Source organism: Telmatherina bonti (genome assembly GCF_933228915.1).
Source record: "Telmatherina bonti genome assembly, chromosome: 15".
Lineage (NCBI taxonomy): Eukaryota > Metazoa > Chordata > Actinopteri > Atheriniformes > Telmatherinidae > Telmatherina > Telmatherina bonti.
Window position 1 is genome coordinate 33,638,611 of NC_136613.1, and position 18,030 is coordinate 33,656,640.

An 18,030-nucleotide genomic window follows, 5' to 3' on the forward strand; every position below is an offset into this window, starting at 1 on the left:
TTTATGATGTTAAAGAGCTTTTAAGTACACTTAAACAAAACACTTTGGTTATTACATCCAATATTACTGGCGTGAGATTTATTTTATGCCTATAGATTTCCTTAATAATTTAAAACAGCCTCACCGTCAGCTATGAGATTATAATTTTTGCACCAGAAAAACTACATTGATAAAAAAAAAAAAAAAAAAAAAAAAAAAAAAAAAAATTGCTTTCTACTTCCAGCAGAAACCTCCAGCGGTTAAATAAAGCCAATATGCAACAACTGCAGTTCTGCCCTAATCCACCAGGGGCTCAAAGAGGGAGTTAATCCCCAAATTCGATGTTAAAAAGACCAACTTCACAGTAGAAATAAACATGTTTGCAGCCTGGCTAAAAAAGAAAAAAAAAAACTTTTATTATTTAAAAGGTAAGTTTACCTTCATGACAACTGTAGGCAAGTGATGGTTTTTATAACTCATCCATTTATATGTTGTTCAATCTTGAAATTCGTCATGATTAGGGGTATGTCATTTACACAGGTACCAAATATCAGGCTGCAAGAATGCAGAATGTTGCATAACCACAGTTTTTAGCTAGCCAACAGCGGGACTTAGCTTCAGCCTGCCTACTGCAGTTAGCTGGTTAGCTCCCATTAGCTACTGGTTAGCTCAGTTAGCTCTTAGCTACAGGCAGGTGGGATTTTGATAGATGTCAATCATCCACCCCAACGTTCATAGCCCCCCTCTCACCGCTACCTCTTTGCTATTTTTGTGTTTTTGAGTGACGGCACATGTGGGTGATGTTGAAGAGGCTCCGCCCATCTTTTATATACAGTCTATGGCAGGGGTGTCAAACTGCAGTCCTGGAGGGCCAGTAACCTGCAGGTTTTTACTGTCCCCATGCTCCAACACACACCTGACCGACAACAAAACAGGTTGACAAGAAGCTGCTGGATCCATTTGATTTGAATCAGCTGTGTTGGTGGAGGGAAACAACAAAAACCTGCCGGATTCCGGCCCTCAAGGACTGGATTCTGACACCCCTGGTCTATGGTCTTGTGTGTCTCTTGACTTGTGTACTTTCGACAGGAGTATCTTTAGTAAATTCATCAACCTGACATTTCCGGTATGCAGGGTTAGTGCGTGTGGGAGGTGCTGTAGGAGGGGTGAGAGGTGGATCGTGCCGTTCGCCTTACCTCCAGTGCTCTGAGGCGCTCAAGCAGGGGATTGCTGTCCTGAGAGTTTTCCTCGGATCCACCGCCAGCCTCGGGCAGTGCAGGAGACTGGGCTGCTGGGTCTGTGGGACCCTCCAGACTGTCTTGCTGCTTCCACATTTCCTCAAGGAGTTTATCCTGAAATGCATAACAAAGATACAAGCCTTGAAGTCACATGGAAATGAAAACTTAATTATCCAGGTTCTGGTTCTCTGGTTCTAACAGTGAATTCTAACAAACAACATGCTACTAGACATGTTTCCCAGTCCTGGTCCTGCAACCCCCTGTCCTGCCAGCTTTAGATGTTTCCACCTCCATCAGGCCCGATTTAAACTAGCTGAACTGCTCATCAAGTTCTTTCGAAGTCTTAATGAGCCATGCGTTTCAGCCAGGTGTGTTAAAGTACATAAACATCTCCAACATGCAGGGCGGTGGTCCGTGAGGACCAGCACTGACAAACAGATCTAAAACATAAATGAAGGGACTGCTTCATATTTTGAATCTATAATGGCTTTCACCTGGATGACAAACTGAACTGGAAATGCGACTCTGACTGTCTGCAAGGCTTCAGAGGAAGTCCTGAAACCCCCAAAGCACATGTTGGGTATCTTCTGTAAGTCTGTTGTAGAGGCTGTAACACCAAACACTCATCTAGACTATAATCAGGTCTGATGACTCCATCACTGTTGGACTCATCATGGCGGTGCATCACCAAACAGGGATGAGGTCCAGAGACTGACAGCCTTGTGTTCATTGAACAACCTGCGCCCTAACACCAGTAAAAACCAAAGACCACTTTATATAAATGGGGTGTGTCGAGAAAGTGAAGTTATTGAAGTTTGTTATTGTGCTCTTATGTTGGTGTCTGTCTTAGTCAGATAATGAGACATCCACAGTGAAGAGGACACATCAGACAGAGTTCTCTGGAGGAGCAACATGGAAAAGAAGCTTCTTGTTTCATTTTACTGGGCAACAGCTGAGACGGTTCTGACATGCTGCAGGTTGGTGTGGAAGCCAGGCTGCTCCACTGCAGATAAAGTCTCCTCAGAGAGTCAAGGAGGCGACTGGGAAAAACATCAGTTGCCAGTATCTGACACTGCTGCCTCCCAATATATCTCAGCAGAAAACAGACTGTTATCACAGACCGCCATCACCCCGGTGGGCAGGTACAGCGCAGAACTGCTTCTTCCCACAAGTCATGAATGTTCTCAACTACTTGATATGGAGGCTTTAAAACTCTTGTTGATGTACCCATGTTCTATACTGAGGTGTACTGTTCAATACTGGTCTATAAAGTTATATACTGTACTATACTGTTTTATACTACTCCATCCATCCAACCATCTTCTGCCGCTTATCCAGGGTCGGGTCATGGGGGCAGCAGCCTAAGCAGGGAAGCCCAGACTTCCCTCTCCCCAGCCACATTTGCCAACTTGCGGGGGGGATCCCGAGGCGTTCCCAGGCCAGCCGAGAGATATAATCCCTCCAGCGTGTCCTGGGTCTTCCCCGGGGTCTCCTCCCAGAGGGACGTGCCAGGAACACCTCACCAGGGAGGTCCAGGAGGCATCCTGACCAGATGCCCGAGCCACCTCAACTGGTTCCTCTCGATGCGGAGGAGCAACGGCTCTACTCTGTTCTCCTCCCGGATGACTGAGCTCCTCACCCTATCTCTAAGGGTGAGCCCGGCCACCCTGCGAAGGAAACTCATTTCAGCCGCCTGTATACGAGATCTCGTTCTTTCGGTCACGACCCACAGCTCATGACCATAGGTGAGGGTAGGAACGTAGATCGACTGGTAAATCGAGAGCTTCGCCTTCTGGCTCAGCTCCTTCTTCACCACGACAGACCGGCGCAGAGCCCGCATTACTGCAGACGCCGCACCGATCCGTCTGTCGATCTCGTGCTCCATCCTTCCCTCACTCGTGAACAAGACCCCAAGATATTTAAACTCCTCCACTTGAGGCAGGACCTCACTCCCGACCCGGAGAGGGCAATCCACCCTATTCCGGCTGAGGACCATGGTCTCAGATTTGGAGGTGCTGATTCTCATCCCAGCCGCTTCACACTCGGCCGCGAATCGCTCAAGCGAGAGCTGGAGATTACGACCAGATGAAGCCAACAGGACCACATCATCCGCAAAAAGCAGGGACCCAATCCTGAGGCCACCAAGTCGGATCCCCTCAACACCTCGGCTGCACCTAGAAATTCTGTCCATATAAGTTATGAACAGAATCGGTGATAAAGGGCAGCCTTGGCGGAGTCCAACCCTCACCGGAAACGAATCCGACTTACTACCGGCGATGCGGACCAAGCTCTGACACCTGTCATACAGAGACCGGACAGCCCGTACAAGGGGGTACGGTACTCCATACTCCCGGAGTACCCCCCACAGGAGCCCCCGGGGGACATGGTTGAATGCCTTCTCCAAGTCCACAAAACACATGTAGACTGGTTGGGCAAACTCCCATGCCCCTTCCAGGACCCCAAAGAGGGTATAGAGCTGGTCCACTGTTCCGCGACCAGGACGAAAACCACACTGCTCCTCCTCAATCCGGGATTCGACTATCCGGCGGACCCTCCTCTCCAGGACCCCTGAATAGACCTTACCAGGGAGGCTGAGGAGTGTGATTCCCCTGTAATTGGAACACACCCTCCGGTCCCCCTTCTTAAAAAGGGGGACCACCACCCCAGTTATACTACTCTATACTGTTATATACTGTTCTATGCTGTTATATATTGTTCTTTACTGTTCTATTGTACACTATACTTTTGTATACTGTTATACTACTCTGTGCTGTACTATACTATTCTATACTGTTCAATACTGTTTTATACAACTTTATACTGTTTAATCTACTCTGTACTGTTCTATACTGTTTTATACCACCCTATACTGTTCTGTACAACTCTACATTGTTCTATACAGTTCTATACTACTCTATATTGTACTATACTGTACTATAATGTTTATACTACTCTATACTACTCTATACTGTTTTATTCATTCATTCATTCATTTTCTAAACCGCTTTATCCAATTCAGGGTCGCAGGGAAGCTGGAGCCTATCCCAGGCGGCTTTGGGCGAAAGGCAGGGTACACATCAACAGCTCCCCAGTCCATCGCAGGGCCACTCAGAGACAAACAACCACTCACGCTCACTCCTAGGGGTAACCAATTAACCTAACTAGTTAGGGTAACCTAACTAACCTAGCTAGGGTAACCTAACTAACCTAATTAAGCTTGGACGGTGGGAGGAAGCCGGAGTACCCGGAGAGAACCCACGCATACACGGGAGAACATGCAAATTCCACAAAGAAAGGCCACAGTGCTAACCACTATGCCACCGTGCAGCATATGCATAGTATGTTTTATACTACTCTATACTTTTCTATACTACTCTATACTATTGTATACTACTCTATACTGTTCTATACTGTTTTATCACACTCTATACTGTTTTATACTAACCTATAATGTTCTATACTACTCTATACTATTGTATACTACTCTATACTGTTCTATACAGTTTTATCACACTCTGTACTGTTTTATACTAATCTATAATGTTCTATACTACTCTATACAACTCTATACTGTTCTATACTGTTTTATCACACTCTATACTGTTTTATACTAATCTATAATGTTCTATACTACTCTATACAACTCTATACTGTTCTATACTGTTTTATCACACTCTATACTGTTTTATACTAATCTATAATGTTCTATACTACTCTATACTGTTCTATACAGTTTTATCACACTCTATACTGTTTTATACTAATCTATAATGTTCTATACAACTCTATACTGTTCTATACTGTTTTATCACACTCTATACTGTTTTATACTAATCTATAATGTTCTATACTACTCTATACTACTCTATACTCTTCTATACTGTTTTATCACACTCTATACTGTTTTATACTAATCTATAATGTTCTATACTACTCTATACTGTTCTATACTGTTTTATCACACTCTATACTGTTTTATACTAATCTATAATGTTCTATACTACTCTATACTACTCTATACTCTTCTATACTGTTTTATCACATTCTATACTGTTTTATACTAATCTATAATGTTCTATACTACTCTACACATTCATAGTTAAAAACAACAAAGTTGCTCTTAATCTTATAGTTTACCTGACAGAAAAGCTATTTAAATTAATATTCAATCAACTCAACATAATGTACAACTCCCTCAGCTCATTTCCACCCGCACCTCGATGCCCAGCTGATATCCTGGTCCTACGTTTATTTTACATGGATTCACAATCAGATTCCAGATCCATTGATAGTGAATCCACAGTGTCTTGGCTATAATGTGGCGTTTGTTGCATGTTTGTTCTCTTGCAGTGATGAAAAGTTGTTCCTGTTCTGGACGGTAGTATCCAGAATGTTGCCAGGATCCAGATCTATCTTTGATATCTTGTAAAACCTGTTAGGAACTAAAACTGGATTTTCATATCATTTTTGGTGATAAAAATGACCAAAATTTCATTTAATAAGAGGAAAAACAACCATGTGAATGTTTTTATCATAAAACCTCTAATCATAAAGGACTTAAATTGGTGACTGGTGATACCTTGTATGCTTTCATTAAGTCCAGTGGGTCCACTTTGGGCCCTTCCAGTGAGTCCTGGTTCTGTAGTAGTGTTCGCACCGTCTCCTCCATGCTGTGGTTGAGGAGAAAACAAGAAAACTGGTTAGTGTGAAGATACTACATTGAGTAGATGTTTATAAAGTATATGTGTACAACAGAAACTAAAGTATTTGACACAGCTAAAAAGAAAAACAAACTGTTACCTGAAGAACTGCAACAAATACATCTCATTAGACTATGTCTGTCATCAGGCCCTCTACACAAGCCTCCTCCTACTCAGTGGGGGAGGTGGTGGTGGTGGGGGAAGGGGGGGGGGGGGGTCTAAGAGCTACAGACATGGAAGGAGGAAGGAAGTAGAAGATGAACGAAGTGATACATGAGAAGAGGTGAAAGTGACGTTTGGTGAAAAGTCTGATGACGTCCTCGCACTGCTTTGCGTCTTTTACGTTGCCATGGATGTTAAAGTCTGTCCATCCACTAGTAGGCAGTGCTGAGCTCACAGTTCATTTCCACGTATCGACACTGGTTGGCGGCAGTAGACACGCTCACACAAACCCTTTTCAAATGATCCCACCATGTCTACACCTGTTGATGTTGCTGTTCTCCTCAACTTCTTCTCCTGGGGCATTTTATTTGGTGGTTTCTGCATTGTCTCCTTCCTGTTCCTCTTAGAGGGTTAAGGTCTTAAATGTGTTTCTTGGGTACCTCAAACCCTTCCCTACAAAATTATATTTAACATGTCAGTCTTCAAAAGAAAAATTCAGAGTTTTCATCATTTGTTTAGTGAGTCTGAAAAGCTTGTCTATTTTTGTAACATCAATACCGCTGGATAATTTGTCATGTCTCTGAAAATCCAAAGGGTCAAAACATTTCAAATGGTGGGTTTACCTTTTTATCCCAATAAAAGGTACGCCTAAAATATGTATATTCAATTTTCTAATTCAAATCAATAGCTTGTCAATGTTTAGTTTATTTTCTAACTTTCTATCTGAACGTAACATCCATAACGCTGGAATTGCCCTTCTTCTTCTTCTTCTTCTTCTTATGTCTCAGCTGTAAAACTCAACACTACCACCATGCGCACCAGTTGGGATTGCTCTATTCTCTGTGTCAAATGACGGATAGCTAACCTCCTTGAAAAAGGACCAAGTTTGCACGCAACTGATGCAGGACATTGAGAAACTGTCCATCGTTTGCATATCCAGGGTGACTTGCTGAAGTTCAAACTAAGCATCAGAATGCGTAGGAAAGAAGACTTAACATAGCATGGTCTGAGTATTTACTGGGATTTTCACACACAACCATTAGTAGCATTTACAGAGAAGGTCCGGAGAAGAGAACACATCCAGCAAGCAGCAGCTGTCTGGACCAGAATGTCTCGTTTAGGTCTGAACACACAACATGTCCAGCAGCAGAAGACCACAGCGGGTTCCCTCCTGTCAGTAAGAACAGGAAACTGAGGCTACAATCCACACAGACTCACCAGAACTGGACAAAAGAAGATGGAGAAACTGGTCTGATGAGTCTCCATTTCAGCGCCACATTCACATGGTAGGATTAGAATCTGGTCTGAATAAAAGTCTGAATAAAGTCTAAATGATGTGGTAGAAATTAGCTTAAATGTTGTTGCTGCCTACAAGATAAACTATGCATGTACTGAAACAAGATATTCAGTGTAACACAGCGCCTTAAAGTATCAGCTCATTGCATTATACAACCTACAAAGAAGAATCTGAGAGCTGCAGAACCTTCTGCATGGAGAGCTGTGGGCTTTGAATTTAAAGCGAGCAGAGCCAAACAAGCCCAGAAAGTCCTTCATACTTGGATCTCTGTCAGTAAGACTGTAAAATCTGCACCTCTGGATGAATATTAGGCTGCATCATTTCAATGTATTAACTATTCTCCTTTACTTTAAAGCTAAACGAGCACAGAAATATGTAAAAAGCACAATACAAAGCAATGAACACAAGCTTTACTGGTTAAACTGGAATTTTCCATTTAAAGGCCGCTGTTTACTTTCTGTTCACATATCAGACACCTTGAGAAAAAGATTCCAGTCTGCTGCTTATTATATTAAGAACAAGACTCCCCTCCTGCTTGCATTTGGGTCGCTGAGTAAATTTCCCTTCATGTCACCGTTTATGCAGACAGTGAGTGGAGTAGTTAATGTTGTCTGCAGCACCGTGTCATTTTTCTGCTCCAGTACATTCAGTAATGCGGTTTGCAGATAGAAAGCAAAAGGTGCTGAACAGAGTCCCAAAACATTGTCTAACTTTATGATTCTGTACACATCGCCATAGGAGTTAACCTGAAGTGTTCAGCGTTCACTAAATGCAGCTAGCTTTGTTTCTTTTCAGACAATACATCAGGTAGTGAAACATTTCTTCATCTCACACAGTCCAAACAGCTCAGATAGGCTTCATAACTCCTGCAGTCCTGGTTTCTATGAAGCAGGGATTAAAATAACTTAAGAACATTTTAGTAATGGCACTTAAAGAGATTTGAACATTTAATCTGCCGCCAATGCAAGCATTTTATCTTAAGGTTTCTATAAATAAACATGAGGAAGACTGTGGTTGTTGGGCCTTAAAATCTCTGTGAAGAACTGGTACTCTTCCTCTTATCAGAGCTGTTTCTGAGAGAATGTGTGTCTGTAGACCCAGAATCTGCAGGTTCACACCTGAAGTTCTGTTTCCTTACAAACCAACAAGTATGACGATCAGAAAGTGAATATAAAAGCTAAAACACATCATTATTTTAATACAGTCCAACTGCCATCTTAATGTTGAAAATCAAAGTTTTACTGCAATGATTTAAAAATAATCGGACACTTTTTAGCGCAACAATCTGAAAAGTATAGACTTGCAATCTAAGCTAGCTAGTAGCAAATAGCCTAGCTTAGACTGTCAGAAATAAGCTAACAGTTTGACTCACATTTAGCTGAATAAAACAAAAGCATCAAACAAACAAATGCTCTCTTTTCTCTCCACCTCCTGCTCAGCCACCAGCCATGCTGACCGCAGAAATGTTTGCATCCTTTTTTTTCCGAAAAGGTTGCTACCATCAGTAATCAGTTCTCTGAGCCTGACCAGCTCAGTCCACCACATCCAGCTAGCGGTGCTTCATTTTGCTCCTTCCGCACTCTGAATGAGAATGAAGTCCTAAAACTTCTACAAAACTCTAAACCCACTGCCTGTGCACTTGATCCAGTACCTACCGACATCCTGCAGAGAATTTCTCCTACGATCAAAGCTGCAGTGACCCATATTATCAACTCCTCTCTTGAATCTGGGGTCTTTCCCTCTGTCTTCAAGCAAGCTCGGATCACCCCGCTGCTGAAGAAACCCACACTCGACCCAGTCCAGGTTGAAAACTACCGGCCGATCTCGCTGGTGCCTTTCTTATCTAAACTGCTAGAGCGTTCTGTCTTCAGCCAAATCTCGCAATTCCTCCATGATGAAAACCTTTTTGATCCATATCAGTCTGGCTTTAGGCAAGGCCATTCCACTGAAACTGCTCTCCTGTCTGTTACTGATTCCCTCCGGCTTGCCAGATCCACTGGTCAATCCTCAGTCCTGGTCCTGCTGGACCAGATCCACTGGTCAATCCTCAGTCCTGGTCCTGCTGGACCAGATCCACTGGTCAATCCTCAGTCCTGGTCCTGCTGGACCAGATCCACTGGTCAATCCTCAGACCTGGTCCTGCTGGACCTGTCTGCTGCTTTTGACACAGTGAACCATCAGATTCTCCTCTCCACACTCTCTGGGCTTGGCATCTCTGGATCTGTCCTCTCCTGGTTCTCGTCCTACCTCTCAGGAAGATCCTTCAGGGTATCCTGGCGAGGAGAAGTGTCCAGCTCACATGAGTTGAAAACAGGGGTGCCTCAAGAGTCGGTGCTCGGCCCTCTTCTCTTCTCACTATACACCTCCTCACTTGTTGCAGTCATATGTTCTCACGGCTTCTCCTATCACTGTTATGCTGATGACACTCAGCTTTTCCTCTCCTTTCCTCCGGATGACACAACCGTCTCAATGAGAATATCAGCTTGCCTTGCTGATATCTCGTAATGGATGAAGGCTCGCCACCTTCAGCTCAATCTGTCCAAGACAGAGCTCATTGTCTGCCCAGCCAATCCTTCCCTACATCCACAATTAAGTGTGAAGCTTGCCTCTGTCACACTTGTTCCTACGTCTGCTGCCTGGAATCTCGGTGTCATGGTGGATGACCAGCTGACCTTTAAGGTCCATGTTGCCTCGGTTGCCCGTACCTGCCGATATGTTCTCCGCTGCTAATCGCTCTTCACTGGCTTCCAGTTGCAGCACGCATCAAATTCAAAGCCTTGCTTCTGGCTGACAAAACAATAACTCAAACGGCTCCCGTCTACCTTCACACCCTAATCCAGGCCTACACTCCCTCTCGACAGCTGCGTTCCACCAGTGAAAGACGCCTCATGTTACCACCACAACATGGGACTAAATCACCAGCCAGACTCTTTTCCTCTGTTGTGCCACAATGGTGGAATGATCTCCCAAACTCTGTCCACTCCGTAGAGTCCCTGTCTACTTTTAAGAGCAAGCTGAAGACTCAGTTCTTCAAGGAGAACTTCAACACTTAGTTTAGCTGTATTTGTTGGAAAGTTGGAGAACTTAGCCCAGTTCTTTGCAACAAACTTTATGGTATTGATTCTTTGTATGATAACATAGGTGATATTGTGGGGTGGGAAGGGAGTAAACAACAACAAAAAAAAGCCCGTAGCACCTCATGGAATGATCTGCGTCCAACTGGACAGTCCACTAGCATCTTCCTATGATGTCTTCTACTGTTTGATTTTGTGCTTGTGTTGTTCTCACTCATATCTAAGTCGCTTTGGATAAAAGCGTCTGCTAAATGCAAGGCGAATTAGGCTTGTAGGCTTTAGTTTTCCTTTACGCAATGTAACATTTATGTGATATTGTCTAAAGGGCTGAATATATTACAGAAATATGTAAACAGTTACAGTGGAATCATTGGGAAATTTACATTGTACCATAAATATAGCCTGATACTCAGATCATACAGTGTCTCTAACTTGAAAAATCTGCATAAATAGCTTGTTGCTTGTGTAAAAGTAACAATAACTATTTCAGTTTTGCAGTGGCATAATGGTATAAACAAATCCATTTTATTTCCTTAACATGATTGTTTGTTTCTGGATCATAACCTCCATATGAAGGTAAAATGTTTTCAGCTTTCTGATCTTTTCTGTCTTTTCTTTCCAGATCACCATGATGTGTGATCAATAAATCATTTCAACCGGTTTCTGCTTTTTAGTCTCAAACTCACAACGAAACTGGACAACTCCAACCAGACATTTATATTTTTCACTGGGTTTGATCAGTGTAAGGCCAGATTGTGGGGAGCTTGAGCTGGGTTAGCTCATTTATTGAATTTCCCTTTGGGGATTAATAAAGTATTTTTCATTTCATTTCACACGAAGATTTTGGTTAAATGCCAAAACCTCACAGATCTTACAGACATTATCATGATGAGAAAACATGCATCTACAGTTTACAGCCCTCCATTGACCTTGTGCATCGGCTTTTCTTCCTGCTGCTGTTCTGTGACATTTCGCCATCAGCTACACTTTCTGCAGCGCACGCCTCACTCATCATGTATAACAATGCATGAATGAACGGCCTAGTTTCCATTTAAGTAGAAACGTGACCCCTTTCACTGCTCTAGCTCTTTATGTGGAGCACAGAGGCACCATTTCTCAGTAAAAAGTTATTTATGTAAAATATCAACCTAAATGTTTGTCTAAGGATAAAATCCTTTATTAGCTTTGATGTCTTTTATGGATGAAAAATAAAATATTTCATACAGTTGGATAATCATCTGAGGCTTTTTCATCATTCAAGTTGTTTTATAAATTAAATATAAACTCACTCACATGCTTTTGGAGACCAGTAAATAAGTATTTAAGTTATTTTTAAAGGCTGCTTTGGCTTTTTATATAAAAAAACACAAGTTATATTTTACAACTTTATGAAAGCATCTTGTTTATTAGACTCTTTAGCTACATTTCTGACTGCATGTGTTAATGAGAAAGGAGGCAGAAATCGAATATTAGATGAAATATTGAGCTGTAGATCAGAGCAGCAGATGCTATTGAACTCTGATGACGAGGCGACGCGTAGCCTAACAGTTGGCAGGACATTAAGCTTCATCATTATTTCTGTTCGTCACAAGCAGGAAGGGGAGCTCAGGGACACAGAAGTGTCCTTGCAATGCAGAAGACATGTCATAGCAAGTGTCTTAGTCTCATGCCTCAGAAAAGCTGTTAATAAAACTACATATTATCCCAGTTTGTCTTTCCAGCAGACGGTTTGTAAGGATGTAAAAGATTGTAGAGGAGGAATGTAAAATCAGCTTTAAGAGTAACTAGAGATTCCACAGTGATCTGGACAGATTAGGCACAGAAATGTGGAAAACTGGGGGAACAAACCAGAAAAACCTGGTCCAGTCTGAAATAAAGAATTCTAACAAAGCAGATGTGTTTAACTAAGCAGCTACACTGATTACACTGTGGTGATAATAACAGATACAGATACAGATAATAACTCTGTAGCCTCATTTACACTGGCACTAAACAAATGATGAAGTTAAAAAAATGTCCTTTCATGAGCACTAATCTCATGTTTCTCATTACATTTAGCAGCTGAAGTTGAGCTAGTTTTGTTAGGAATAAACTTTGCATCAACACTGGAGTTATTTTGCAAACTTGTGAAGTTTTACTAAACGTCTAAACATGAACAGAAACAGCGACTTAATGCGGAGCTTCGAGTTAAACGGCGATGTAACAAAGACTCAGGCTTTCCAACAACGGATAATAAAACACCATCTGGTGAAAAATCATTTCATTACGCTTTCTGCAAAGTTAGGCTGAAACTAAACAGGTGATTGTTTGTTAATTTATCATGTTATAACAGCAAGTTGAAGTGTGGACTCGTCAAACAGCAACTGTCTAGACCAACTGGAGTCCAGACCAACTGGAGTCCAGACCAACTGGAGTCCAGACCAACTGGAGGCCAGACCAGCTGGAGTCCAGACCAACTGGAGGCCAGACCAGCTGGAGGCCAGACCAGCTGGAGTCCAGACCAGCTGGAGGCCAGACCAACTGGAGTCCAGACCAGCTGGAGGCCAGACCAGCTGGAGTCCAGACCAGCTGGAGTCCAGACCAACTGGAGGCCAGACCAGCTGGAGTCCAGACCAGCTGGAGGCCAGACCAACTGGAGTCCAGACCAGCTGGAGGCCAGACCAGCTGGAGTCCAGACCAGCTGGAGTCCAGACCAACTGGAGGCCAGACCAGCTGGAGGCCAGACCAGCTGGAGTCCAGACCAGCTGGAGGCCAGACCAACTGGAGTCCAGACCAGCTGGAGGCCAGACCAGCTGGAGGCCAGACCAACTGGAGTCCAGACCAACTGGAGTCCGGACCAGCTGGAGGCCAGACCAGCTGGAGTCCAGACCAGCTGGAGTCCAGACCAACTGGAGTCCGGACCAGCTGGAGTCCGGACCAGCTGGAGGCCGGACCAGCTGGAGGCCAGACCAGCTGGAGTCCAGACCAGCTGGAGTCCAGACCAGCTGGAGTCCAGACCAACTGGAGTCCAGACCAACTGGAGGCCAGACCAGCTGGAGTCCAGACCAGCTGGAGTCCAGACCAGCTGGAGGCCAGACCAGCTGGAGTCCAGACCAACTGGAGTCCAGACCAACTGGAGTCCAGACCAGCTGGAGTCCAGACCAGCTGGAGTCCAGACCAACTGGAGTCCAGACCAACTGGAGTCCAGACCAGCTGGAGTCCAGACCAACTGGAGTCCAGACCAACTGGAGTCCAGACCAGCTGGAATTCAGACCAACTGGAGTCCAGACCAACTGGAGTCCAGACCAACTGTTGTCCAGACCAACTGGAGTCCAGACCAACTGGAGTCCAGACCAACCGGAGTCCAGACCAACTGGAGTCCAGACCAGCTGGAATTCAGACCAACTGGAGTCCAGACCAACTGGAGTCCAGACCAACCGGAGTCCAGACCAACTGGAGTCCAGACCAGCTGGAATTCAGACCAACTGGAGTCCAGACCAACTGTTGTCCAGACCAACTGGAGTCCAGACCAACTGGAGTCCAGACCAGCTGGAGTCCAGACCAACTGGAGTCCAGACGAGCTGATGTGAGTCCAGAATCACCTGATGTAGTGTATCCTACATGTGGTGACATTCTTTACACAATGTTGGTCTTTAATGCGGTGCTGCCTGAAGGATCGAAAGTCACGTTGATGTAATGCTGAAAAATGACGAGAAAATAAAGTTTTAAACAATTTTTTTTTGTTTGTTTGTAGTCAGCAAAAATCAGGAATATGGAAGAATCGTGAGAATCACAATTTGAATTAAATCTGCACCCAAAACAATCAGAAGTAGAATCAAATCGTCACAGCCCTAATAAATATCTTTATTTTTATCTTAAAGCGTTTCATTAATTGGCTGCAGTCAGGGTGTGAAAGGAGGCAAAGCCACATGATGAGAACATGGAAAACATCTTCCACTCTCTCTACCTTCCAGCTGTCGGACTACTTCCGACTCCACGCGGTTGGGAACGTGGCTGTGGAGCAGAGAGAATTGGTAAACACACTTGTGCAGCTGTATGTTTGTGTTCTACGAGTGTGAGGCCACCATATGTGAATTAAGTGTTTCGTGTGTTGGCTGTCATCTGACATGAGACACACTTTGCTTACTTTCTGTAAGCTTATTAAAGCGTACTTAAACCTAACTTTGTGCCCAAAGGAAGAATCCATCAGATTCTCCTTCTGTGGGTTTTCCTTCTTTACTAAAAGCAAGTTAGAAATAATCCACTCAGCTGGATCCATTTTTTACAAAAATAATAAAATATTTTTTCTGTATGAAAGTTGAGCACTAAAAGCTGAAATATTTTGGTTTATTCCCCTGAAGACAGGTTTCATTCCCTGTACATGCTGCTTCAGTTTGCAGTGGGGTTGTTGGTGTGATGGAGATGCTACCTGGAGAAGTGCTGCTGCAGTGTCACCATCTGCCGCCCACCCCGCTGAGACTCCAGCCTCTCCCTTCGCTCCACACTCGGCTGCTGTTGCCTCTTCAGCTGGGGATTATAACCACGGATCAGACTTGGCGGCGTAGCTGCAGGGCAGAGAAGTAAACAGTTAAGTTTGTTACTAATCTTGCAAAACATAATCCCAATTAAGATTTCAATGTTATGGTGCATCTGTTCACCAGCCGCCCTTTTCTCCCTCTAAAGGCCCCGTGTGACTGTAGAGAGTTGTTTGGAAGGATTAGGATCAGTTTGCTGCCTCCTCACCTCTCCGACTGTGCTTCTGAATTAGTGCCCACATCCTGTTAGCCCTGCGCCCATCAGCATGCAGGCTAGACAAGCTGCCTTCTCATGACACTTTATGCATGTGAATCTAAAAGAAGAGCCATGTTCAGAGGAATTCAACTGCTGCAACCCTTTTGGGTTCTTAAAGTAAATACCGACGACATGACCAACGAGTCTGATACACTGGTTATTAATAAACTTCCATGTTATCACTTTGAACTTGTTCTATTTGCATCTGGATGAGTTTTTTTTTGTACTATTTTTGCCTGGATTTCTCCCAGAACAGCGATATCTCACCATGAGCAGCACAATCTATCATTTGATCATCGTCATGGCAATGTGTGCAGTGTCACAATCATAGACTGTATATAAAAGATGGGCGGAGCCTCCATGACGTCGCCCGTAGGTTTCTGAAGAGCTGAATTGAAGCTCGGTGGGCGGTTCCTACCATCACCATCTTGGCAGGGGCATGTGTGTCGTCTCACTCGAAATATACAAATATTGGCAAATAGGTGGAGCTGAGAGGGGGCTGTGAGCGTCATGGTGGATGATTGACATCAAGCGAACTCCGAGCTTTCTGTAGCTAAGAGCTAACCAAGCTAACCCAGAGATAACAGGAGCTAACCAGCTAACGGAGGTAAGCGGGCTAAAGCTAAGTCACGTTGCTAACCGGCTAAAAACCACGGTTGTTCTACGTTCTTCTGACTTGAAGCGGGAGATTGGGTACCTGTCAATCAAAAGGACACGCCCCTAAATATGCTGAATTTCGAGATCAAATTACTTTTAAACGGGCGAGCTAGAAAAAAATTCACCCCCCCCACAGTTGTCATGAAGGCAAACCTGACCTATTAAACCTAAAATGGATTTTTGAACCAGGCTGTAAACATGTTTATTTCTGCTGTAAACATGTTTATTTCTGCCGTGAAGTTGGTCTTTTTAACATGGGAGTCTATGGGGATTTGCTCTGTTTTGCCCTAGTGGATGAAGGGGGAACTGCAGTTTTATGCACTTCGCATCGGCTTCACTTTTAACCGCCGGAGGTTGCCGCTTGGTCACAATACACATCCTGCGATGTAGGAGGCAAATGGACTTGATGTTCTCATCAGTCTCTATGGTACCTGACGCTCAGGTTACTTGATTTGAGCCAGTAAACAAACCTTTAAGGTAAAACACAATAGATCTTTGAACATTATAAAACATGTAATCATGAGCTGGCACAATAAAAGCAGGCCGTGAAGACAAGCAGAATGACTTAAATACAGACAGAAACCGTGCTGGTAGCGTCAACAGAAGGAGGGGAGATCAGTGCAGGGTCATTGTCAACAAGATGGCAGCTGCCCAAGCAGTTCCTGTATTGTTTCATGTCATAACACACATCGCAGGGCTAGAAAAATCCATAATCGTTCAGTCCAAACCGTTCCTCGCTTCACCCTTCACATCATGTGCAGCACATTGTAACAGTCGTAATTGTGGAATGACCCTTTAAGAACACTTTGCCTGTCCACTACTGGTGATGTCATCGGACAGCGCCTAGCAGATTGGGACGTCGGCTTGTGGAGAATGGATGGACATTTTCTCTAGAAGAACGCTCGTTTTGGTTCCCGATCTCATGGTAATGGGTGGGTTGTGTAGCTTCTGTGTTATTCATGTATGATAAGGCAGTAGCCGTCCAACCGGGCTTTATAAGGTTGGTAAGTTTAATAAACGAAGAGCGCTGTGGAAATCCAGTACCAGTGTGTTCGTGAGTTACTTATTGTCACGTTTTTTCTGCATAGCTACCAGGTTAGCTTACCACCCACACACAACCCGTCAGCATTACAACATGAAGCATGGACACGTGTAGCTTTGCTGTAAGGAACATGCCTTCTTAAAACTACACCACTGTTTAACATGATAACAGCTTAAATATGGTCTCATGGCAAATTCTTAGTGTCCATTGGTCGGCGGTCCGAGTCCTGCTCCCCTACGCTGCTGCAGACCCGACTGATAGCCGGTCCCAAGCCCAGATAAAGGTTGTGCCAGTTTGCCTGAGCGATGATTCGCTGTGGCGACCCCTTCAGAGGGACAAGCCGAAAGGGGGACAGCGACAACATTACGTTGGTTTGTTCTTCTTCACATGATCCACGCGATGCTGTGTGTCACATCCAACCATCTCCAGTTCCTCTTTCTCCAAAGACATCGTTCCAGCAGACTTGTGGTTTGGGTAGAAAGGGTGACTACACACGTTATCGTCAAATTCTCCTCCAACCCGATGACTGGAGCCAGGTGAAACAGCTGAAACCTGCGGGACGGGGACCCTGAAGACCCAATCCAGACAGCCATGTTGCAGACAAATACTCGTCATTTAAAGAGTTGATTTTTCTCAGCGGTGCTGAGAAGGTTCTAGGTTCTTCCAGAGAGGTTCTCCAGATGTAAAGGCAGCTTTTCAGCATCCTCCTGTGCTTTCCAGGCTGACATTTCACACCATTTATCTAGTTAAGATTCACTGAGTCATCATATATCTTTCACATAGCTCATAATATTTCATATGAAAACTAGAAAAGCAGAGATCACAAACCTCTGGCGAAGGCCACAGTTCTAAAAATGTTCCTGGAGCCAAACAGTGATCCGAATCACCACCAAAATTAATTCAGTTTTTCATTTTCACATTTCCAACAACTCCTGAAAAATTCATGGAAACCCTTCCATAACGTTTTGAGTTATCTTGAACACAAACAGACAGATGAACACCAGATAAAACAACCTCCTTGGCAGAGGTAATAAATGCTGAAGAAGAAGAAGACAGAGAAAAAACAGGCTAATCTGTTGGTTAAAGGGAAACAATTCCTGTTTAAAACAAC

General features: G+C 44.0%; 1 protein-coding gene across 1 annotated transcript in view; it reads right to left on the bottom strand.

Moving 5' to 3' along the window:
* The window catches only part of LOC306766921 (nck-associated protein 5-like), a gene marked incomplete at its 3' end in the record, with an annotated part of 142,486 nt that extends 127,567 nt beyond the window's left edge, over nt 1-14,919 (bottom strand). Inside the window, exons 1-3 of the mRNA XM_079254779.1 lie at nt 14,859-14,919; nt 5,797-5,887; nt 1,176-1,331 (exon numbers count right to left, since the gene is read on the bottom strand). Coding sequence (XP_079110905.1) covers nt 1,176-1,331; nt 5,797-5,887; nt 14,859-14,887 — 276 coding nt within the window. The 5' untranslated portion in view covers nt 14,888-14,919. The remainder of the gene's footprint in view (nt 1-1,175; nt 1,332-5,796; nt 5,888-14,858) is intronic.
* Nucleotides 14,920-18,030: the final 3,111 nt, after the last annotated feature.